Genomic DNA, 25,458 nt, shown 5'->3' on the forward strand with positions numbered 1-25,458 from the left:
TGTATACGCCCACCTTAGCGGTGTACCGCCCGGCCATATGGGCGCGGTGTAATACCATCATCATGTACTCATCATAATGCATGCATAGAAACTCAAAGACAAATATACTTTATCGGGGTGACATAAGGTCGTAGACTCCCGATTCCATTATGGAGCATTTATAAGCATTCTGTCTCACCTTGAAGGAATTAGCCTATAAGGTGAGTGTATATAATAAACAACATCAATGGATCGTAGTTAATATCATATCATGAACTCTAGAATTTATTAGACTTAAGCTCATCATCATCGTTATCGTGCTCATAATGTATCTCTCATCTTTATCTCATATGGCTATTCATGAATATAGACTCTTAGTTTTTTGGAATGTAGGAAATTCATGGAGAAGGAGGGAAAATCATGCCATAAGATTCATGCCTTAGAAAGAAAGGACTAGCCTCACATACCTCTTTCGTTTAGCTATTCTATCATTTGATCGTTCTCCTTCGATGCTCACGTTTCTACCTTCAAGAGAATTCACATTAACATTAGCTAATCGATTATATGAACGTGCTTACTAATGCTAGAGAAAATTGGATGACATTTCTTTTGTTTATACAACTTTCCTCGTATTACATATCAACTCCCAAACATTCATAAAAACATTCACAATATTATAAACAACAATCATCATTCATCTAAATTGTCCACATTTCACAATTTCACTTCAATTGCTCCATAATCATGGTCATAGTTCACTATTGCATTTTCGCATATAATGCTTATCCCATGTTCTAAATGGCATTTATAGATACTTACAATCACAACATATTGATATTCAAGAATTCCAAACTTCTTAACACTTTTGTTTAACACCTCATTAACAATCTAAAAAACATGAAAATCATTCTTCTCCATAATGTAGGAATAATCCTTGAGTGGAAATACTTCATTAACTTGTCACTTGGATTAACTTCAAATCTACACTTGGATGAAGAGTGGATAATTCTTAAGTGTATACTTTTTATATTTTTCTTAGCATGAAACTTTCTTCTCTTATCTTTTTGAATGTCTTTGAAATCTCATTAGGACCATCGTATACGTATGTTGCCCCTTTGTTAGTCTATTCACTTCATTAACTAAGGGATATTAAATTTTTCCAAAACATCATTAACTTGTTCGTAACATTCTTCGATACCCCTTGCCTTTTGGCAAACATTCTTCCTCGAATGTTGAAAGCACTCGAGAATTCTATCAAAAATTTTGCCCTTTGTTAGTCTATTCCCGAATGTTTACGGGGGAAATCCGAGGTGTAACATTCTTCCCCTCTTTAGAACACCCGAATGTTCCGATAATCACGAAAACGTAGTTTCCCTTGTAACATGACATACCATTTTATCACAGGGCCACAACACAATAGCAATATAAGTTGGCCACACATAACCCATATGCATAAAAGAAAACATACATACCTCATAATCTCGATGTCTCATCATGGATCTATTCCGGGGGCTGAAATAAGTGCGGGAATGTGGATTTCATCTTCTCTTTCGCTTCCCAAGTTATTTCTTCTCGGTTGTTATTTCGCCACAAGACTTTAACTTTAACTGAGGCTACTTCCTTGTTTCGAAGTCTCTGTACTTGCCTGTCTAATATGGCAATGGGCACTTCTTCATAGACTAGCTTTTCTGTCACTTGAACATCATCTATTGGAACAATCCTCGTTGGATCTCCAACACACTTGCGGAGCATTGAGACATGGAAAATTGGATGGATCGATTCAAGTTCTGGAGGCAAGTCCAATTCATAAGCTACTTGACCCACCTTGCGGATAATCTTATAGGGTCCAATATATCGAGGACTCAATTTTTCTTTCTTGCCAAATCTCATCACACCTTTCATTGGCGACACCTTCAAAAATACCCAGTCATCAACTTGAAATTCTAAGTCTCGCCAACGGTTGTCCGCATAAGATTTTTGGCGACTTTGGGTTGTCAATAATCGATCTCGGATCACCTTGACTTTTTCTACTGCTTGTTGAATCAACTCAGGGCCTATTAGCTGTACTTCTCCTATTTCAAACCATCCAATCGGAGACCTGCACTTCCTTCCATATAAAGCTTCATATGGAGCCATTTGAATACTGGAATGGTAGCTATTATTATATGCAAACTCAATAAGGGGTAAGTGGTCATCCCAACTACCACCGAAATCTAGAACGCATACTTGTAGCATATCTTCCAAGGTCGAATGGTACGTTCGGCTTGTCCGTCGACCGCGGATGAAATGCCGTGCTAAACTTTACTTGAGTACCTAGGCCTTCTTGGAAAGATTTCCAGAACTTAGCTGTAAATTGTGCCCCTCTATCTGTGATAATGGCTATCGGAATACCATGGAGTCGCACAATCTCCTTGAGATACAACCTTGCATAATCTTTTGCTGAGTATGTGGTTACGACGGGGAAGAAAATGAGAAATTTGCTTTCGTGAGTCTGTCCTCAATCACCCATATGGAATCATACTTGCCTCGGGAACGGGGTATTCCCACAATAAAATCCATGTTGATCACTTCCCATTTCCAAGTAGAGATTTACATTGCTTGCAATAATCCTCCTGGCTTTTGATGTTCGATCTTCACTTGCTGGCAATTTGGACATTGGGCTACAAATTCTGCTATGTCTTTCTTAATTCTATCCCACCAATAAATTAACTTGAGATCATGATACATCTTTGTCGTTCCTGGATGAATAGAATAATGAGCTTCTTCTAGAATTCGGCGACGTAATTCTACAACATTAGGAACACATAGCCTGCCTGGGTATCTAAGAATTCCATCCATAGAAGTTTCAAATGGAGACTTCTCTTTTTCATGAAATGTGTCTCTATAATGGATCAACTGAGGATCTTCATATTGACGCTCTTTTACTTTCATATTCAGGGACGAAACTGTGGGATTATTAATACCAATTCCTGCACTACCCGTATCAATTAGACGTACTCCAAGATTAGCTAGTTGGTGGAGCTCATGAATCAATTCTTTAATTTACGAAGGAACTTCACATAAGGCCGCCCATTGATGCGAAGCTAAGCACATCGGCTACTACATTTGCCTTTCGGGTGGTATAAAATACTCACATCATAATCTTTCAATAATTCTAACCACCGCCCTCGCATTTGGTTCAACTCGCTTATGTTTGAAAATGTATTGGAGACTCTTGTGATCCGTATAGATATTAACATGCACACCATACAAGCAATGTCTCTACATCTTTAATGCATGAATAAGCTGCACCAATTTGAGATCATGAGTTGGGTAGTTCCTTTCATGTTTCCGCAGCTGTCTCGAAGCATAAGTGATGACTTTACACTGCTGCATTAACACACATCCTAACCCAATACCAGAAGCATCACAATATACAACATAACCATCTGGCCCTTCTGGAGTGTCAAGACTGGGGCTGAGGTTAATCTGTCCTTCAACTCTTGGAAGCTGCGTTCACAAGCATCATTCCACTGAAATTTAGCTGACTTTTGGGTTAGCTTCGTCAATGGGGCTGAAATAGAGAAAAATCCTTCTACGAACCTTCTATAGTAACCTGCCAATCCCAGAAAACTACGGACTTCTGTAGGCGTTGTAGGCCTTGGCCAAGTCTTCACAGCTTCAATTTTCTGAGTATCAACTCGAATGCCATCATCTGAAATAACATGGCCCAAAAACGTCACAAAATTCAGCCAAAACTGGCACTTTGAAAATTTTGCATACAATTCTCGGGTTCGAAGAATTCCAAGAACAATACGTAAATGATCTGCATGTTCTGATTCTATGCGAGAGTATTCCAGAATATCGTCAATGAATACTATTACGAATAAATCCAAGAGAGGCCTGAATACATTATTCATCAAATTCATGAACACTGCCGGAGCATTAGTTAACCCAAATGACATCACCCGAAATTCGTAATGGCCATATCTCGTTCTGAAAGCTGTTTTGAGAATATCTTCTTCTCTAACTCTCACTTGATGATAACCCGACCTCAAGTCTATTTTGGAAAACTACTTGGCACCTTGTAATTGATCAAACAAATCATCAATCCTTGGGAGAGGATATTTGTTCTTTATCGTCACCTTATTCAACTGCCTATAATCGATACACATCGTAGGAATCATCTTTCTTTCTCACAAATAGGACGGTGCTCCCCACGGTGATGAGCCGGGTCTAATAAATCCTTCTCAAGCAAATCTTTCAACTGTGCCTTTAACTCTTTCAATTCGCCGGAGCCATTCCGGTAAGGAGGAATAGAAATAGGCTTGGTGTCCCGCAGAACACATCAATAGTGAAATCAATCTCTCTTTCATGGGAGGAAGTGTCAAGTTATCCGGAAATACATCCGAAAATTCATTCACTACGGAACGGATTGGAAAAGTTAGTGGCTTTGCTTCGGTGTCATGAACTCGGACTAAGTGATAAATATAGCCCTTAGCTATCATCTTTCTTGCCTTAAGGTAGGAAGTAAACCTACCTCTTGGAGATGCTGTATTACCTTTCCATTCAAGCACGGGTTCTCCCGAAAATTGAAATCGAACTATTTTCATTCGGCAATCAACATTGGCGTAGCATGAGGCCAACCAATCTATACCCATAATCATATCGAAATCTAACATTTCCAGCTCAACTAACTCGGCTTTAGTCTGGCGGTCGCATATCACAATTACACAATTTTTATACACTTGTCTAGCTAGCACGGGATCACCAATCGGAGTAGATACCTCAAAAGGTTTAATTGGCTCGGATTTCACCCCAATACGACCAACAACATATGGAGTAATATAAGATAGGGTAGAACCCGGATCTATCAATGCATACACATCATGGGAAAATACGGATAATATACCGTAACCACGTCCGGGGAGGACTCAAGATCACCGTCGTCCGGCTAAAGCATACATACGGGGGTCGATTGGCACTTGGTAGATGCTCCCCTCGGCCTACACCTCGCTTGCCGGGAATGGGGGATTACGCGCCCTACCGGGAACACCATTGAAGAAGAACCGCCCACCGATCCCGTGGACCGAACCCCAACTCTACTTCACACACTTATCGACGGGCGATCTCGCATCGTGTGCCCAACCCGACCATAGGCATAGCAAGCATCCGAACTTTGGCGACCGTCCGGAATGTAATCTACCGCCTTTGGGCCGCTTCGCGGTACCGGGGTCTCCTGGGCTATCGGATCTCCCCAAACCGAGAACCCGAGGCCCTCGAACTCGGCCTCGTCCCGAACGAAAGGAGCGATCAAACCTCCTACCTGTAAATCGTGGAGCTGCACTAGTCGCCGACTGGCCTGAGTGTCTAGGATATGACTGTCTCGATCCCCCTCTATAATCACTACCTGCCCTCATAGATCTGGCCCTCTTTCTTTGCCCTCTTTCAATGTCATGATCACCCTTTTGTGGATGTTGTTGTCCTTCTAAATTCTGGGCATGGGCTTGAATGCGGGAGATATCCATCCCATCTTGCAACGAAGCCGTCAAACAATCCTTAAACAAATGTGGCCCTAAGCCACTCACAAATCTATGCACTCGATCTCCTATGTCAACCACCATAGTCGGAGCATATCTAGCCAATGAATTAAATTGAAGGCTATACTCCCGGGCACTCATACTTCCTTGCTTCAAATTTAAGAATCTATCCGCTCTAGCTCGGCGGACCTCGAGTGGCAAATAGTGGCGGATAAAGGCATCTACGAATTCTTGCCAAACGTGAGGAGGTGCGTTCTCTTTTCTTGATGATATCCAATTATTGTACCATAATACCGGCACATCTCGGAGTCTATAAGATGCCAACTCCACAGATTCAGTTTCGGAGGCATGAATAATCTTCAATGTTCTCAACATTTCATCAATAAAACTTTGCGGATCTTCATCTGGCTTTGACCCGAAAAACTCCGGAGGATTCAAACTCATGAAATCGCAGGCTCTGGTACCAGCTGCCCGATCACTTGGACCAGCATTCTGCCGTTGTGCCTGGGCGGAAACTAACTACGTCAATAGATGGATAGCCTCCGTCACTTGTTGACCCGAAGTAGCCGGTGGAGGAACTGGAGGCATAGGAGCTGGAGCTGAAGCCCCTTCTTGTTCTTCTATAATAGGCGGAGTAGAAGAGGCATTACATGGAGTCTCATTATGTGATTCACCCTCTTCTACATTCATTGGTAGCTCTCTTTCTACCCGCCTTTTCATCGTAATCTTTCTATTCTGGGCGGCTGTAGCTTTTCCCATTGGCGGCATTTCTGAAATCATAGCACACTATTAGGGAGGAGAAAATCTTATACACGGCTCTATCGCACGATCTAATAAGAAGAAAGATGGTCATTTTCCTAAATGCCCTGTAGCCTCCTGTTTATTAGTGTGGCGCGCAACACACCATAAAAGAGACTCTACTAGACACGGCTCGTAGACACTTTCTAGGACTAACTGCTCTGATACCACTTTTGTCACGACCCGACCACGGGCCATGACGGGTACCCGGGGCTAACCACCGAGCACCGCTCATACCATTACCCATCATACACATCAAGCATCCATTCATTAATCTTATACTCAAATCATAGGAAAATCATTTTTCACTTGAAACATATTTACTTTATATACATAAGCCCGTCGGCTATCAAAATAATATATAATGCATATACATACGAGGAGAAATCGTGAGACCATACTACCCACACATACGTATCTACGAGCCTCTCTTTGGAGTACTAGACATATGGACGGGACGGGACCCCGTCATGCCCAAAACATATATATACACAAAAGAATAAATCAATGGCACCTCCGAACAATGGAGTGCTCTCAAGTCGACTAATAGCTCTACGAGTCCGGATCACCTCCCGTCTACCGGTGGGCATGAACACGTTGTCCAAAGAAAACGGACGTCGGCATTGAACATTGTACTGAGTATGTAAGGCATAAGCAATAATAATACGTCAATGAAATAAGGAAACATCAAATAAGGAGCAACCTGTAACTGACTGTCAATTGTAAAAGAAATAATGCATGCTGGCTTACTTCATAATCATCATCATATCATGTATGCATATATATGTATGTTCGCCCGACCTTATAGGTACGGTGTGATAATCATTAGCCCGCGTCCGTGCCTCCCGCGTCTGGGGTTCCATCTCATGTCGCCCACTAGTGGTGTCTGCCCATGCCGTCTAGACATGGTGTATACGCTGCCGACCTTAGCGGTGTCTGCCCGGCCATATAGGTTCGGTGTAATATCATCATCATGTACTCATCATAATGCATACATAGAACTCAAGGACAACTATACTTTATCGGGGTGACATAAGGTCGTAGACCCCCGATTCCATTATGGAGCATTCATAAATATTCTTGTGACACCTCAAAATTTTTTCCGTACTTGAGTGACGAGTAGAATGATGAAGAGATTGAGTATATGATGTGTTGTTAAGTTGGGAATGTCCAATCATGAATTTTGTGGAAATAATAAGTTGCGAAGATTTCCCAGCCAGCGGTCGTATAGTGCACAATACGGCCCGTAAAGTGATTTACGGACCGTATAGTGCGATCGTCCTCCAAGCAATCAAAAATCTCAACTTTCTATTTTTCTTAAGCTTAAAACATGTGAGGACGGACCGTAAACTAGTATACGGTCCGTAACCGTGTTTACGACCACCTTTATACCGACGACCGTCCATTAAAAATCAAATTTTTTGTGATTAATATAAGGGACCCTTTTCATTCTCATTTCATTTCCATACTTCACCTCCACACTTCAAGAAATCTCTAGAGAGTTCCAAACATTTCATCCATGAGAAATCCATAGAAATCAAGGATCAACAACAAGAAATCAAGAGGGTCAAGTGAAGGAAACCCATTAAAAGTCATCCACATCAAGAAATCCCAAGAGAGATAAACTAGGGTTTTGGTGCTGGGGTGAATCACCACTCCAATCTTGTTCCTCTATTATTTAAGGTAAGTTTCATGACCTTTGCATGCTATTTGAAGTATTTATAAGTCGAGACTCATGAATTGTAGAAGTGCATAACAAATGGGTCATCAATGGATGAATAATGTCATTATTGGTTAGTAGTTGGCTCGAGTCATGGAAACGAAGATGTTGATGATAAATGTGTTATAAATGACCTATAGACATGAAATGAGTGTTGGATACGAAAGAATACGACGATGGATTTTTTAGTCATGATTATGGGAAATTGAGGTGAATTATGAAATGCGAATCATATGAATGAATGATGATTGTTGTTAATCATATTGTGATGATTATTATGAATGTTGGGAGTTGATATGGAATATGGCGGAAAGTAGTATAAACAAAGGAAGCGCTGCCCAAATTTCTATAGCTTTAGTAAGTATGTTTTTACGATGACATAGCTAATGTCGATATGAATTCCATCAAGGTATAGACAAGCGCGTTAAGGAGAACAAACAAGCGATAGAGTAAGCTAGCGACAAAGGTATGCGAGGCTAATCCCTTTCCTTCTAAGGCATGAGTCTTATGGCATGAATTTCCTTTTTTACTATGAATGTTCCATCTCCAAGAAAGTTAAGAGTCCTCTCTCATGAATAGCTATACGAGATAAGAAATATAAGATGAATACGAAAATGATGATAGCAAGCTAAAGTCTAGAAATACTATAGCCTATGATATGATGCTCCAAAGTTAATGATGTAATATATGTAATTTAATGATATTGATCATTGTGCACACTCACCTTATGCTTGTTCCTTCAAGGTGAGGCGGAATACGTAAGAATGCTCATAATGACATCGGGGTCCACGACCTTACGTCACCCCGATAAAGTATGAATAGCTAAGAGTCCCTACGCATGTATTGTAATACGTATATGATGTCAAGCATACCATGATGAGTTATGATAAGCATGATGTAATGAGCATATGATGATATCACACCGCGCCTATATGGCCGGGCAACACGCCACTTGAGCGAGATATACACATCATGGCCAAATGGCGTGGAGACACCGCTCTTAGTGGGCGGCATGAGATAATATCCTGGACGTTAGATGCTGGACGCATGAGCTATTGATGATGCTAATGATATTGATTATTACACCGCACCTACATGGTCGGGCGATTATTACGGTATGTATATATGATATGATGATGAGTACGAAAGTAAGTCAAGATGCATGATCATCCTATGATTCGATCGATTCTGATTGCTCCTTGTTTTATGCCTCCTCGCCTTATTGATGCTTCATTATTGTTTATGCTTCACATACTCGCACAATATTCGTATCGACGTCCTTTCTCCGGACGTGTGTTCATGCCCACAGTAGACAGGGGAGGTGGCCCGGACTATAGGAGCTAGCAGTTGATTCGAGAGAACTCCATATTCTAAGTGCACGATTTTCTCTTTTGGTATATATATATCCGTATATTCGGTGTTTTTGGGCATGACGGGGTCGCGTCCCATCCGGATGTCTAGTATTCCGGTAGAGGCTCCTAGATACGCAAAGTGGATAGTCGGTCCCGTGGCTTTTATGTATATGCATATATATATTATTTTGGATAGCCGAAAGGCTTATGTTTATAAAAGCAAATGTATTTTAAGATTCCAGCTTTACATGATTATGAGCATATAGTATGAATAATAGCAGATAGCAAGGTAAGTGAGTGGTGTTCGGTGGTTAGCCCGGATACCGTCGCGGCCGTAGCTCGGGTCGTGACACCCTCACCTTGAAGGAATTAGCATGTAAGGTGAGTGTATACAATAAACAACTTCAATGGATCATAGTTAACATCATTAGCTTGTAGAAACATCATATCATGAACTCTAGAATTTTTAGACTTAAGCTCATCATCGTCATTATCGTGCTCACAACGTATATCTTATCTTTATCTCATATGGCTATTCATGAACATAGACTCTTAGTTTTCCGGAATGTAGGAAATTCATGGAGAATGAGGGAAAATTATGCCATAAGATTCATGCCTTAGAAGGAAAGGACTAGCCTCACATACCTCTTTCGTTTAGCTATTCTATCGTTTGATCGTTCTCCTTCGATGCTCGCGTTTCTACCTTCAAGAGAATTCGCATCAATATTAGCTAATCGATTATATGAACGTGCCTACTAATGCTAGAGAAAATTGGGCAGCATTTTCTTTGTTTATGCAACTTTCCTCATATTACATATCAACTCCCAAACATTCATAACAACATTCACAATATTATAAGCAACAATCATCATTCGTCTACATTGTCCACATTTCACAATTTCACTTCAATTACTCCATAATCATGGTCATAGTTCACTATCGCGTTTTCTCACATATAATGCTTATCCCATATTCTAAATGTCATTTATAACATACTTACAATCACAACATATCAATATTCATGATTCACTCCAAACTACTACTCAAACTCTCATTATTCTCATCTTTGTGACCCATTTTCAATATTCTTCTACAATCCAAGTGTTTCAACTTCTCAATACCTTAAACAACATGAAAATACCATAAAACTTACCTTAGATAGTGTAGGAATAATACTTGAGTGGAAATACTTCTCTTGCACCAAAACCCTAGTTCACTTCCATTGAAATTTCTTGGCTTGGATGAACTTCAATGAGTTTCATACACTTAATTTTGTTGGTTTGATGAAGTTGATCATAGATTTCTCTTGGGTTCTTGTCGATGAAGAGTGAAGAGGGTTCTAGAGTGTTCTTGAAGTGTGAGGTGAAAAATGGAATGAAATAAATGAAATTGGGTCCTTATATCAACATTTAAAATCTGACTCGACATGAACATACGGACCAACATACGGTCCGTATCTTTTATACTGACCGTATGTTTGGTCCAGTGAAGGTCCTCATTCTAGGCAGAACATACGGCCAAACATACGGCCAGTATGTTTTATACGGCCAGTATGTTGCCCAACTTCCCGAAATTCGTTCTCGTCGACTCGTTTGATCTCCAATCCTTATGGAACCTTCTTAACACTTGTTTAACACCTCATTAACAATCTAAGGGACATTATCACTCTTCTTCAAAACATCATTAAGTCATCATTAACTTGTCACTCGTAAATCTCTTCCGATACATAACGTATACTTTGCCTTTCTTGGCAAACTTTCTTCTCTTACTTTGAATGTCTTTGAAATCTCAATTAGGACCATCAAATACTACTTCTTACTTATCAAAACATCGTATACATCGTGCCCTTCGTTAGTCTATTCATTGTACGTTAACGGAAATTTTTTTCGAGGTATAACAATATCGACATTATACACTGCTGAAAGGTAGCTGGTACATTGCAAAGACCGAAAGGCATCTTCTTTGAATAGGAATGTCCCATAAGTACAAGTAAATGTCAGCTTCTCTTGATCCTCAAGGACGATGTTGATCTAATTGTAGCCCGAATACCCGTTAAGGAAGCAATAGTAAGACCGCCCCGCTAGCCGATCAAGCATTTGATCAATAAAAGGCATAGGGAAGTAATCCTTACAAGTAGCAGTGTTAAGCTTAAGATAATCCATGCAAACTCTCCAACCTGTCACAGTCCTCGTCGGAATCAGCTCATTCTTTGAATTGGGCACCACTGTGATGCCGCCCTTTTTTGGAATATATTAAACTGGGCTCACCCATTTGCTGTCAGCAATAGGGTAAACCACTCCAGCATCTAACCACTTGATGATTTCTTTCTTAACAACTTCTTGCATATTTTCATTCAGTCTTCGTTAATGTTCCACACTCGGCTTGCCATCCTCCTCTAACTGTATTTTATGCTCACAGATCCCAGAAGGAATCCCTCGAATGTCTGTTATAGTCCAACCAATAGCATGCCTATACTCACGCAATATCTCAACCAGCCTCTCGATCTACTCCTCAGTCAGTAATCTTTGAAACAATCACTGGTAACATATTATTTGGACCAAAGAACTCATACTTCAAATGTGATGGGAGCTGCTTAAGCTCAAGCTTCGGTGGCTCAACGATAGAAGGATTTCTTTGGACGAGTTGTTCTATTTTCTAGATCAAGAGTAAACTTCTTTGGTTTGTAAGAATATGAGCCTAACCCAGCAAGCGAATTAACCGTCTCCACATAACCCTACATATCTTCAGTATCAAAATTTACAAGAATCGTAGCAAGAGCTTCTCCCAAACACTCCTCTCCCATCTTGAATTCCACAGCTTCATCAATAACATCAAAAGAATCAATCACTGAAATGCTCTCATAAGCACTAGGTAACTTCATCCCCTTATTTGCCTGAAAAGTAACTTTCTCATCATTGACTCGAAATTTTATTTCGTTCTTTTCCGAATCCATAAGAGCTCTTCTCGTAGCAAGGAAAGGTCTCCCTGAATAATAGGAATGTTCCGATGAACAGCACAGTCAAGAATAACCAAATCAGCGGGCAATACAAATTTACCAACCCGCACAAGAACATCATCAACCACGCCAACCGACCTCTTAATAGATCTATCAGCCATCTGTAATCTCATAGTAGTCGGCCTTGGCTTCCCCAAACCTGATTTCTAGTAGATAGCAAGTGGCATCAAATTTATGCTCGCCCCATTATCACACAGAGCGCGAGCAAAGTCATGGTAACCAGCAGAACAAGGAATGTTGAACGCCCCACGATCTCTCTTAGTCTGAACAGTAGTTGTGGAAATAATAGAACTCACAGTGTGAGTCAAACTCATGGTTTCATGTTGCACCGCCTTCTTCTTGGTCAACAAGTCCTTCAAGTACTTAGCAAAATCGGGCATCTTCTTAACAGCATCCAAGAATGGAAAGTTCAGAGATAACCGCTTCAGCTGATCATAAAATTTCTCGAACTTAGCATCTTCCTTCTTCTTCACCAAACATTGAGTAAAGGAAGGTTTAGATTTGAAAAGCTGAGTCAAAGGGTGGAGAGCCCTTTTTATAGTCTACTTGCTCTTGTCATCAGCCACTTTTGAACTCTCTAGAATGTCAGCAACTTTCTCTTCATTAGGAATCTCATCAACAATAATTGGTGCATCAGACCGCACCTTTTCATCTTCATTAATTGGCTCAAGATCAATACCCTTCTTTTCAACACTTTGAAGTATTTTACCACTCCTAGTACTAATAGCAAACACACGGTCAACACCGCCTCCCCCATTCTTCGAATTCGGAATAGTGTCACTAGGAAGTCCTCCTTTTTTAGGAGGGTGCTGCTCTCTAGAAATATCTCGCATCTGTGAATCGAGCTTTTGAATAGCCGCTGTATGAGACCTCACTGTCTCTGTTAGCCCGGGTAACATCTTTTCATACTTGGTTTGATTTTCTAGAACCTTCCAAGCATTACTTCAACCCTCAAACTACCTTGATCGTTTGACTGCCCTTTTGGTAGAATATTTGGATTGGAACTCTTATTATCGAAATTGCTGTTGTTGTTGTAGTTCCCTTGGTTCGCGCCATATAATTATTATTGTAGTTCCCCTGGCTGTTGTTGTAAGTACCTTGGCCCTGCTGAGGTCTCCATTCATTTTGATTCTGGTAACCCCCTTGGTGATTCTGCCTTTGATAACCCCTTTGAGAGTTGTTCACATAGTTAGTATCTTCAACCTGCATAGAAGGTCCCTCTTGATATGGACCCTCTTGGACTTCGTACATCCCCTTCGGCATACCTAAAGCATCTTCGCAAACATTTACCTTCTTGATCTGGGTCTCATCAAACTTTTTGGTCAGTAAAGAGATATTTGTTGCAAGCTGAGCCAATGTCTGCTGAATATTCTGATTCTCCTTTACCATATTCTGGATCATAGCATTCCCGTAGGGTATAACATCAGCATTGTTCGAGTGCCAAGCCTGATTGTGCGTAGTCAATCTGTTAAGTATGTTGGTAACTCGAGTGTAAGTTTTATCCATAAAACAAGCATCAGCTGCATTGTTCGCAATTGACTGTGTTATAGGATCCAGCCCTCGGTAGAACTTCTCCATTAATATGTTCTCCGAAAAATCATGATTTAGAAATTTCTGCAGATATTCTTTAAATCTCTCCCAAGCTTCGTATAATTGTTCCCCCGTTCGCTGCTTGAATTCATAGATTTTGTCACGGATCTCAGCCTTCTTGCTAGGAGGATACCACTTCTTGAGAAAGACTGCTACCATTTGTTAAACCCCGAAAAATTTCGCGTTACCAAAACTGTAGAGAGCTTAGTACGAGCTCAAGGGAGAGTAAAGTTATACAAGGATTAGAGATGAAGATTATATTATATGAGTATAAGAATAACATATTTATGACATTGGACCCTTAAGCCAAATATGGGCATAAGCCCTCCAAAAGGATGATTGAAGGATACGTTTTCGGATGATCTGACTTGGAGAGGACAGAACGCCATTATAAATTTGGAATTTGGAATCACACCAAAAATGAAAGTTGTAGATAATTGAATTAGATTTCCAACCGTAGGTCGTGGGCCCTCACACGATATCGGGATCAAAAGTTATGACCTTTTTACTGAACGAACGCGCAGGCAGAAAATTAAGCCACCGCGAACGCGCTGACCAATTTTTATGTCTGTTTGGGCAGATTCTGGAACTCTATATACGGGGGGCTTACCCCCCCCCCCCCCCTTTCTTCATCCAAAACACCAATAAAATACCCCAAAAATTCTGAAAACCTCCCACAACTTCCCAACATCAAATTTTAGCTCGGATCAAGTATAATTCCCGAATTTCGGTCCAGGCAGCGTATGGTTCCGGTTATAAAATTGTATTGTGGCGAATCTTGGCTTGAACTCAAGGTGAAAAGTAAAGATATTGTGGTTCTAGTGGAGGAAAGGTATGAATCTTCCTTTATTGATATTGATTTAGGTTTGTTTGTGGAAATAAAGATATTAAATGGTCGTATAACGAATTTATTGGTTGAGAAATTGGAGAAACATCATGTGGGATGTTTTATGGAGTATTTTGGTATTGATGATGTTGTTGTTGATGTTGGTATTGTTGTTGTTGTTATTGTTGTTGGTTGTTGGATTATGATTTCGGGCTAGGCATATAAACAGGGGAGATCTTTTTGTCGATTTTCGGCAGGATATGAAGTAGTTTAATTTGAAAGTTCGCTATAAGCATACGACGATAAGTCTAACGATAGTATGAATTCTCTCAAATGTAGATTTGCGAGCTCGGGAAGATAAACGTAAGTAGTTAAGAAGACCAAGAAGGTATGTTAAGGCTTTCCTTTCTTTCATTTTGGCATGATCTATGACATACGAGCGAACAACGAGTAATCGAGTCTCCATATCATTCTACTCTTAGAAATACTAGGAGTATCTCAGTTCTTGATGATCCTATACCCCTTATTATGATTGTTCCTTCTGTTCATGGATCTTGAGTTTTGTATCATGATAATGTTAGTTCATATTTATGCATTGCATTCATTTACATATATGCACATTGAACCGTGACCAGAAGGCGTTATATACGCGTATATTATATGTATATGGGGTATGGGGAAAGGGAGAGGCGTTATATACACATTACCACCTGATCAGCTGGTGCACAGTGATGATGATTTTGATGCCCGAAGGGGTTGCCCAGAGGGGCCATTATGCTATTATGCCCAAAGGGGCCATTATGCTATTATGCCCGGAGGGGCCTATATGGGATAGGGATCGAGCCGAACGTTCCTCGGCACTATGACCTATGCATTGCATATCATACGCCCTCAGAGGCATTTTCAGTAAGCAGAGATATAGAGATATGCTCAGATAGTCAAACATACAGATGCATTCATACAGATATGTTCAGACAGTCAGACATACAGATGTACTCAGTTAGTCAGTTTAGTTTATGACTTTCAGATTGTCTTCATGACTCCTATGTGTATGTTACTCTTATCCCTTACATATTCAGTACATTATCCGTACTGACTCCCCTATTGTACGGGGGGCTGCGTTCATGCCCGCGCAGTTCAGATAGCCAGGAAGACGGATCACATCTTTAGGCTGCTTTTTCAACTTGATAGTGGAGCACTCCTTTCTCGTCGGAGTTGCCGTCTAGACCGGGTATGTGTCCCGATGTTATGGGTAGGGCGGAGGCCCTGTCCCGTCCACAGCATGTCCAGTATGTCAGTAGAGGCTCATAGACGCTTATATTCAGTCAGACAGTGTGGCCCGCTCAGCATATGTTTGGTTACATAGTTTATGGGGTAGCCTTGTCGGCTCGCACCCCGGTTCAGTTTAGTGATGTGTATATATATATATATATATATATATATATATATATATATATATATCTTTTTGAGGACTGTGACTCTTCAGTCTATGATATCTATGAGTCAGCAAATCATGTTGTGAGCGCCCTCAGATGGCCCAGAATGAGCAGGGGCAAGTATGTTATGTATATTTTGTGGCATCTGGGGGTCGACACGGGTGTCCGTCATAGCCCTCCGGTTGAGCTGTGAAACCATCTCTGCCCATTGTTTTGGATGTGATGAGCACATACATCCAAAAAGTTCTGCAAATATCGTTGAGGATCATTCTCGGTAGAGTTCCGAATGTAGCCCTCAAGCTTCAACAACTAGTAGAGTGAGGAGTCAATCTTGCAGCTAGCAGCTCCAACCCGAGGATGAACAATAGCAGATGCATAGTCCTCCTCTGGTACAAGATCAGCAAAGACATTCTCTTCATCTGTTTCATTCGCGGGATCATTCAATTGACCACCCTAATTACCAGCTGCTGCACGTTGATTTCGCTGATTCTGATTCATGTTCACCTGGTGCACAAGGAATGGCAAACAAGATGTGATGGAATAAGAAAAAGACTTCAATCAAATCAAACACTATTTAGTAATTTCAAAACTGTATTGCCGGCAACGGCGCCAAAATTTGATACACTCAAATTAAACCTTTTATTAGCATAAAGCGGACAATGTCAAATACAGTAACCCAACAAGGTTAGGGTCGAATCCCACAGGGGATGTGGTGTGAAAAGGTTTCTAAAATCATAGAATGCTTTATTTAGGTCTAATGTCTTACTCCGATAAAGTTTGTAGAAAGTTGGTTGTTTATGACTAATTGCTTTGGATTGTAATGTATGGTAAAAGAAACCTAGGTTGTGTCCCCGCTTGATGAATGTTATGCTTAGAGTTCTAATATGATATACTTCTAATGGATCGTTGTATGAGACTTAATCTCTAATGGAGTTCATAATATTTCACCATAGTTAAGAATAATATCTCTTTATGATTTTCCCAAATACAAAAGAGTTTATATGAAGAACGATTAAATATGCCAAGTAAATTCCTCTTATTCCTAAATGAATTTATTAAACAAGGTTTAAAGCCTTGAGTTCTTGTTATTAGTTCTTACCAAACCCTAATTATTTTCCCAAATAAATCTAGATTTATGGCGTAAGCTAACGTTTGCAACAATCAACTAACAATGAATAATGAAGAACTAACAAACCCTAACAATCCATTATGCATATATCATAACTAGAAACCCATGAGCAAAACACTCATCCTTAAGTCCACAACCTTAGTAGGGAATTTAGCTACTCATGGAATTGATAAAAATGCAAGACATAGTAAGTGTAATTGTTGTTTGAACTTACAAAGAGAATTGAAGATAAACGAATATAGAATAGTCTTAAAACCCTTGAAAAGTACTAAAAACTCAAAGTGCTCAATACAAGTCTTAAACTCAAGATGTCTGAAAAATAAAACCTAATCGGGCATTTATACAAGTCAAAAACTTGGAATAAATAAACTAGTCCTGTCCCAGGTCGGCTTGCAACTCGACGGACCGTCTTTGCACATTGACGATACCGTCGAATATCAATGGTGCACTTTGACGATCTGATGACAAAAATCAAGCTGCAAAACCTCAATCGTCAATGTATATTGACGGACCGTCGATCATGTTGACGGTCCGTCAACCTTCTCGTCCTTTTGCATCAATTTTGCACAGTCTCTGAACTTTCTCTCAGGGCAGGTTGACGACATGCTTGACGGACCGTCGGGTATGTTGACAGTCCGTACAAGTGCATAGCAGTGCCTTGTCTTCCAAATTCCTTATTTTCAACTGTTTTTGCATTCCAACTTCTAAATACCTGCAACATACACAAAACACATAAAACTGACAAAAACTCACTTGAAAACAAGTAAAACTTAGAGTTAAAAAGCATCAAATGTGCCATAATTTCACGGCACATCACCTAACAACTACGAAAGTTGTTCCAACAACTACAATAGTTGTTGGGGACCTGCTGTCGAATTTGAAGCAGCATAATTTTCTTTTTAATACAATATAGTTGGTGCTAAAGTTCAATCCAGAACACAACATCTTCTTTTTATAATCATTAACACAACATCTTCTTTTTATAATCAATCTTTGAAAGCATTATTGAAACTCCACAACAAGAACATAATCGAATAGTTCTGATAAACTGAAAATCACAACAATTGGGAACACCCTAAACTGAAAACGACTACAATAGCTGTAAATATTTGGTAAAATTAAATCGTAGCCAACAACAGTAAAAGACGGATTGGGAGATAAACACTAGTTCTAACAGTTTGAAATAAAAAAGAAAAGAAAATTTACCTACTACTACGACAAGATGACAATCTTGAAAGTGAAACTTTTGAAGCCAAAATCACAGAAAAGAACAGAGAGAGGAGAAGAACAAGATAGGATTTTTTTTTGGAGTTATTGAAGTCGATATAGGAGAGGAGAAGAACGAGAGGTGGAAGTTTTCTCAAAGTTGTGAATATTATAAGTTGAAGCCATTCTCCCTCATTAGTGTTTAAGCGGGGGAAAAGAAAAGAAAAAAAGGGGACCCACATGTCCCTTTTTTTTAATTGAAGACTTCAATGTTCTTCTAAACTCATTTTCCCTAGATAGTACTTGTATTATTTACACTACCAATAGTCCAAAAATCAACAATAACATAACAGTTCCACGCTGTCCAACATGAGAAGTGAAACCAGTAATTGTACACAATAACCAACAAGGGTTGTGGTTCGCGGCAAGTACACTGTCATCTTTGACTAGAGTCTCGGGTTCGAGTCTCCTGAATATGGAGTTGCCTTTGTTATATAGCTCTTTGCCCCCCAATGTGGGAACCCCGGCTCGATTCCAAATTTAGTGGGACCCCAATACGGATACCGGATACCAGATACCATATGAGAAACGCAAAAAGAAAAAAAAAGAAAAAAAAAAATTGTACACATGAATAGTCTTCACTTAAAAAATTTTGAAAATTATTTACGTTGATTGAATTATGTATCCATGTGGGAAGAACATTATGGATATCCACATACATTAATGTTGCAAGTGGCATATGTTTTTTCCTTGTAATTGGTGAGTTGGTGGGTCTATACAAAAAAAGAATCGAATTTGTAAAGACAGAGTCAGCTACGAGGTGAAACTACAATTGCTAACTGCCAAAAACTAACCGATAATGTAGCAAATTAGCAGCTCAGATACCCATATTCCAAATTCTTTCTTCCTGAAAATCATCTCATCCAATCATCCATAATCAAACAAAATGAAAATGCTAACCCAAATACTATAAACACGCCTTAATTCTCTCTTAAACCCCATCACTACAGCCTTGTGTTCTGGATAAAACTTGGATTTAATGGTGTAAAAATATAATTTGACCAACTCCAACCGATAGTATTAGAAGTTAAACTAATGTGGATAATATTATGGATAAAGTTGAAAGTTTTAATCTGAGTCAATGACCCTACTTATCTCCTTTTCCCTTTCACTTTTTACCTTTAATAATTCATTCCGCCACTTATTTTGTTCAATCCTTCTTATGCTCTTTTGAAGCTTTAGAAAGAATAGAAAACCACAATTTCATTTGGTCCTTTATAGTTCCAAAACGATACAAACTTTTGGCTCATATCTTGCCACTTTCTATCGAAAAATTAGTTGAATTTCTTCTTTCATTTATGTTTGGAAAATTCGTTCTTGATCCAAAAGTGAAGGTAGGATTTGGTGGGAATTTGTTGTTACATGCTTTAAGCTTGACAAGTCCACGTATTAGCTAAAATGACAGCTTCTTTGAATACTAGTTTTTCTATTTATGGGTCATGTGAGGCAATCTTGAAGTCCAAATCACAAGGGTCTTCTAGCCTTTGCTCTTCTGTTGGCACTCTGCACCTTCCCGATTTATCAGCCAAAGAGTTTTTGGGAAAATCATTGGATGTTACGAATCAGACAAGTTCGAGACATTGGAATCTTAAATCTTCAAAACCTGTCTTGGTCAATGTATGTTTCAAGTTATTGGTCTTTAAAGCATTCTTTCTTTCTATTTGTTTCTTCTATGTTTTTTTGAGTTTATAAGATTTATGTTTTGGTGATAGGCACAAGCATCAATATGTTTTAGCAGGGCAATGAGATGGTGGGAAAAGACCCTTAAACCCAACATGGTAGAAATCCATTCAGCAAAAGAACTTGCGGATTCACTATCAAATGCTCGTAACGGATTAGTGATAATTGACTTTTACTCCCCTGGATGTGGAGGTTGCAAGGCTTTACATCCTAAGGTACTAAATTTAGGAATACAATTGGCTTGTTAATATTCTTCTTTTATTTCTTAAAATCATGAAGCATTTATTGTGTTAATGATGTTAATGTTATTTGTTAATGTTTTTACAGATCTGTCAGCTAGCTGAATCAAACTCTGATGCCATTTTTCTCAAAGTGAACTATGAAGAACTAAAAACCATGTGTCATGCTCTCCACATACATGTCTTACCCTTTTTCAGATTCTACAGGGGTGCACAAGGCAAAGTTTGTAGCTTCAGCTGTACTAATGCAACAGTAAGTAATTTCTTTTTTTCGTATTTTACTTTCTCCTGAATTCAAAGTTTAAAGTTGAGAAGCCGTTTATTATACTCCCTCCGTCCCAATTTAAGTGTCTTACTTTTCTTTTTTGTCTGTTCCGAAAAGAGTGCATCTTTCTGTATTTAGTAAGTTGAAAATTCAAACTTCCTGCATGACAAGTTTCAAATGAGATTCAATGGACATTTTAGTATATTACGCATACCTTTAATTTAGGACCACAAGATTCAAAAATCTCTTTTTATTCCTTAAAACTTATGCCAATTCAAACTAAGACACTTAAATTGGGATGGAGGAAGTATATTTATATTTTAAAATTTTTGACATATGTATTAACGATTAAAGCTAAAAGTCGTAAGTTTAGTTGAACCCCTTGAATCTGCTCTAAATGTGCCTCTCTCTTTCTCTGTATTTGTTTCTGGCAAGGAATCCAAAAGACTCCAAGTTTCTTATGGTAAATTTTTGTATTTGTGCAGATCAAGAAATTCAAAGATGTATTAACAAGGCATGGGAGTGAACGGTGTTGTCTTGGTCCAGCTAAAGGGCTTGATGAATCTGAGCTTTTGGCTTTAGCCTCAATTGGCCAATTGTCAAAAAGTTCATCTTTAGATTCAAAACAGAGATTTGAAGAATTTGTTTTAACAGGAGTAGATATATCTAGCAAAGGCACAGAGTTGTTGATGGTCTAGAATATAGATTTTTCTGATAGAAGGTTACTTGATTCTGATGGTATTTTTACTAGAAGCAATTTTGCTTAAAAATGTACATAGTATTAGTAGGTTTTCCAACGCAGGGTTTTGAGTGTTTTTAGGGATAAGCATGGAATGATCAATTTCTCATTGATCCAACACCAACATGATGATTTTGTTAAGCAGGGTAATAGAGTAATGACTAATGAATCCTCTAACACTGTTACATCAGTCCCCGTGTTCGTTCATCTTTTTGCCCCTATACATAATACCCGTCTTGCTAGTTACTTCGCCGAGAAATACTATGAAAGTTAGAACTTCGAAATGTATTTTGTAACTTTAAGCCAGCAAACCCTCCAACCTTCTGAACCAGTGGACATATTGGCTATTATTGAAGTAATTTTTCATTTCCTGGTGTGTATAATCAATTTAATGCTGGTTTAGGCGCTTATCGAAAGTGCAATGCATGACTTGCTAATGCCAAAACAAAGAGAAGGCAGAGAAAATTTCTCTATTCAGTACTGCTATGATTTTGTACAGTGCCACAGATTGCCCATGCTAAAATTCGTGACATTTTGATAAGAAAATGTATAAAAAGGGCAATCTTAAAGAAGAGTCTTGCATCACAGTGAAGGGCAAACAACCATGACCAATCACATATTCCTTCTTGGATTTTCTCAACATTTACTTGAAGTCTGTATTATGGAACAGGAAACGGAATATCATATTGTATATACATAACTGGGAAGCATCATAAAGTTTGTTCTTAGCATATGCAGCTATGTATACCAGATGGAGATGATCATTTGACTAGCTGTTCCTTCTTCCCAGCTTCTTCAAGTTCTCGAAGACCCCCGACCTTTTGTTCAATCTCCTCTATCAGTTCCTCGCGCCACAGCTCTGCTCTTGCTGCTTCTTCTATGTCTTCTTGCTGCACCACCACAAATCAAATTCATTTATAGTGTCACTCGCTAGACATTTTGCTAGATAACAATCCTAGCATTACACCTTGTAAAGATATCCTTATATATCTTGAGTAGGGCATTTAAATATGACAATTTATGCTTTCTTCACGACTTAATGTTGAAACAAATTCGAAACTAGCTATGATTTTGACATTTATATGCATAGAATATTTCAGTAAAGTATCTTTTTGTAAGAGAGAGAGATGTTTTTTCAACAAAAACTGTACCCACTCACAACTACAAGTAAAATTGAGGTTTTGTTGAATACCAAAAATAACTTTCTTGTATCAATTTAGATGAATGTCACCGGTTCAAAAAACTTTTTCGCCTATCAAAGCTTTAACTCTTAGGTCTCAATATTGACTCAAAACTATAAACATTTCTTTGTGGTGAACAAGAAAAAAGTCACAGTTAGAATTTATTCAGAATGGCTCTTGTTCTATTTTACTTTTTTAACCATATACGTGCGCGCACATTTTCCATTAAAAAAAAAAAAAAAAAAAGAAGAAGAAGAAGAAGCATTTCAATAGATAGTACCTTCTCATAGACCCAATGTCCAGTACCATCACCTCCATCTCCTCTGTATTGTTCTGAATCATAGTAGGGATCCTAAAAGAGATACAAGTTAGACCAAAAATACAACTTTATTTTAGGAAGTTTTTCCAAATACATAACTATCCGGAAAAGCTTACTTTGGTAGAACCGAAGAAACAGCATCCCCAAACAGTGAACATGATGTAAAATGTGTCTAAAATGGAAAAACAAAATTAGGTTAGGAAGTGGAAAGCATCAATTATAATCATAAATTCACCAGACTTTTAAACAATGGATATTGAAGTGAAATAGAATGAAATATTAAGTCATGATATATAGTACTCACAAACATTCTTCATGGCTTCATCACTAAGGTGCCAAACAGATTTGTGAGTTATGAGGTCTCTTTGACCTTCCATATGCTCAACTAATACTGCCATTAATGGCCAATCCGGGAGAGCATTCACTCTAAAACCAGAATTTCTTTTGCTCTTCCCAACTTGAATCTAATGATAAATCCCCAAAAAGTATCAGTAGATAATACTATATGATTAGAATTATTGCGACAACTGATCCAACATACAAGTGCACCTACTTCTTCGAGCTAGACTCCATCGATTGTGTAATAATTCTTATACATCGTTTGTGCAATTTAGCTTGTTATACAAGGTTATTTTCAATAGAGTTAGTGGTCAAAAACACACCTAAACTATCACATATTCGCAAGTTTCATACCTCAACTGTCCGTTATTCCATTTAGCTGCCTAAACTATCACTCCTTTTGTTTTAGAACACACCTCGATCTTTGAGTTGGCCTTCATGTGCCTGTTGTCTATCAAGTTTAAACAGTTGGCCAACTCAGCATCGATGTGTGTTTTAATATGAAGGGAGTGATAGTTTAGGTAGGTAAAGGGAACAATGGATAGTTGGAGTATGAACTCACGAAAAAGTGATTTCAATATATTTTAGTTTAATAATTCTATTGTTATGGACAACTACCCGTATTTACATTCTAAATGATTTGTTAGTGTGAAAATTTATATAATTAAACTTCATGAGGAGTGTGTGTGTATGTATATATATATATATATATATATATAATGCTGAATTCGTCTATGCTATGAATATATATATAAGACGGTAAATGGAACTTACCTGGTGCCCGCCATTTCCGAACGCTGAGCTAGAACAATGCCTAAACTGCCAAAGTGAAAAAAGAAAACAGAAGAAGTAAGCAGAAAGAATAATAAAAGTGGCAAAATGAGTTTGAGATAAAGTAGTAAAGCTTTAACTGATTTAGTGAAAGGGTGCAACTCCAATTTAGGAGCGTGGCATTGAATAGTTGGTTTGATGACTGTGAAACTCATTACAGCTTCAGCCATGAATGGTCGTTACAATCTTGAGTTTTGGATAATAATTAGTTGGTTTTCTCTGTTCCTTTTAGGTTAAAAGGTTAGGAAAGCAGATAAGAAAATTCTTGCGATCTAAAGTTATTTCTTATTGTAAAGACTGTTGTCTTGGTCTATTAGCTCAGTTGGTTAGAGTGTTTTGCTAATAACGCGAAGGTCGCAGGTTCGAGACCTGCATGGGCCAAATGTCAAATTAGTCTTTTCTTTTATGCGTACTAGTATCCGTACCCGCGCGATGCGCGGCTGAAATAATATTAATCATTGCAAATTTTATCTAACTTTTTTTTAGCCCATTAACTACTAAAAATCATTGAAGTAAAATTTTTCAACCATTGCACATGCATCAACTAAAATTTGTTGAAGTAATCTCTTTGGAAGACACAATAATTAGGACTCCATCCTTTCTTTCTTGAATTTTGTAACCAAAATATTCTCGCAATGCTAACAGTATCCTTCCTCCAATTGATTCAACATTCCATTAAAAGGAATCTTCTTTCTATAGCCATCTTCACCAAGAAAATAAAGGATATTGTATATCTTAATAAACAACATGCAGTTCCTTTATCTTGAGCAGCTATTCAGATTCCGTTTTAATAATAATATATCTATCTCATTTAGAAAATTCAAAATCTCCCATTACTAAAACAACTTTCTCGAAACACCGTTCAGGTAAATTATATCTTCTACCATCAACACATCTTTTTCGTATTAATCCGAGTTTATCATCGAAACTTCTACCTTCTAATAATCTACTTGTTACCATGCTAAATACCTTATCCTTAACATTCGCACAAGATTAAAAGCATAGAAAAAATTAAAGAAAATCTTGTGTACATATTGATTGCTTGAATTATCAAAAGGTTTATAAAAATATAAGCATTTATGTTTAGCTAAGACACCTACACAAAATTGTAAGCATAGAAAAATGGTTTTTGTATGTTCCATGTTCTTTGAAAATTTTAAAACAACATCATCATCATCATCATCATCATCATCATCATTATGATTATGATTATTATTATTATTATTATTATTAT

General features: G+C 38.4%; 2 protein-coding genes, 1 long non-coding RNA gene and 2 other non-coding genes across 6 annotated transcripts; 3 read left to right on the forward strand and 2 right to left on the reverse strand.

The window, feature by feature from the left end:
* Positions 1-13,978: 13,978 nt before the first annotated feature.
* On the forward strand, positions 13,979-14,084 carry LOC132031673 (small nucleolar RNA R71). Its single transcript, XR_009408328.1, has one exon. It is a non-coding gene; the product is annotated as a small nucleolar RNA R71 (small nucleolar RNA).
* Positions 14,085-17,489: 3,405 nt separating this feature from the next.
* LOC132052524 (uncharacterized) lies at positions 17,490-19,175 on the reverse strand. Its single transcript, XR_009414002.1, has 2 exons — positions 18,572-19,175; positions 17,490-18,077 (listed from the first exon to the last, which is right to left on the reverse strand). It is a non-coding gene; the product is annotated as an uncharacterized LOC132052524 (long non-coding RNA).
* A 198-nt stretch (positions 19,176-19,373) lies between these two features.
* LOC132052505 (thioredoxin-like 1-2, chloroplastic) lies at positions 19,374-21,744 on the forward strand. 2 transcript variants are annotated; one of them, XM_059444086.1, is made up of 4 exons: positions 19,374-19,965; positions 20,344-20,526; positions 20,639-20,803; positions 21,301-21,744. In XM_059444086.1, exons 1-4 carry the CDS (start codon positions 19,930-19,932, stop codon positions 21,511-21,513), a joined length of 597 nt encoding a protein of 198 aa, XP_059300069.1. In that variant the 5' UTR covers positions 19,374-19,929; the 3' UTR covers positions 21,514-21,744. The 2 variants fall into 2 exon arrangements, with proteins under 2 accessions (XP_059300069.1, XP_059300061.1); XM_059444078.1 differs by having other exon boundaries at positions 19,381-20,248.
* Positions 21,745-22,142: 398 nt separating this feature from the next.
* On the reverse strand, positions 22,143-24,461 carry LOC132052519 (photosynthetic NDH subunit of subcomplex B 4, chloroplastic). Its single transcript, XM_059444097.1, has 6 exons — positions 24,305-24,461; positions 24,168-24,212; positions 23,359-23,518; positions 23,171-23,226; positions 23,016-23,087; positions 22,143-22,444 (listed from the first exon to the last, which is right to left on the reverse strand). Exons 1-6 carry the CDS (start codon positions 24,392-24,394, stop codon positions 22,316-22,318), a joined length of 552 nt encoding a protein of 183 aa, XP_059300080.1. The 5' UTR covers positions 24,395-24,461; the 3' UTR covers positions 22,143-22,315.
* Positions 24,462-24,531: 70 nt separating this feature from the next.
* TRNAI-AAU (transfer RNA isoleucine (anticodon AAU)) lies at positions 24,532-24,605 on the forward strand. Its single transcript has one exon. It is a non-coding gene; the product is annotated as a tRNA-Ile (tRNA).
* Positions 24,606-25,458: the final 853 nt, after the last annotated feature.

The sequence above is a fragment of the Lycium ferocissimum genome, chromosome 1 (genome assembly GCF_029784015.1).
Source record: "Lycium ferocissimum isolate CSIRO_LF1 chromosome 1, AGI_CSIRO_Lferr_CH_V1, whole genome shotgun sequence".
Lineage (NCBI taxonomy): Eukaryota > Viridiplantae > Streptophyta > Magnoliopsida > Solanales > Solanaceae > Lycium > Lycium ferocissimum.

Coding starts and splice junctions, on each gene's coding strand:
- LOC132052505 (XM_059444078.1), top strand. CDS start 20,030: ATGACAGCTTCTTTGAATACTAGTTTTTCTATTTATGGGTCATGTGAG. Junction 20,249..20,343: donor CAAAACCTGTCTTGGTCAAT/GTATGTTTCAAG, acceptor TTTTGGTGATAG/GCACAAGCATCAATATGTTT. Junction 20,804..21,300: donor TCAGCTGTACTAATGCAACA/GTAAGTAATTTC, acceptor GTATTTGTGCAG/ATCAAGAAATTCAAAGATGT.
- LOC132052519 (XM_059444097.1), bottom strand. CDS start 24,394: ATGGCTGAAGCTGTAATGAGTTTCACAGTCATCAAACCAACTATTCAA. Junction 23,519..24,167: donor TCGGAAATGGCGGGCACCAG/GTAAGTTCCATT, acceptor ATTTATCATTAG/ATTCAAGTTGGGAAGAGCAA. Junction 22,445..23,015: donor GACATTGGGTCTATGAGAAG/GTACTATCTATT, acceptor GTGGTGGTGCAG/CAAGAAGACATAGAAGAAGC.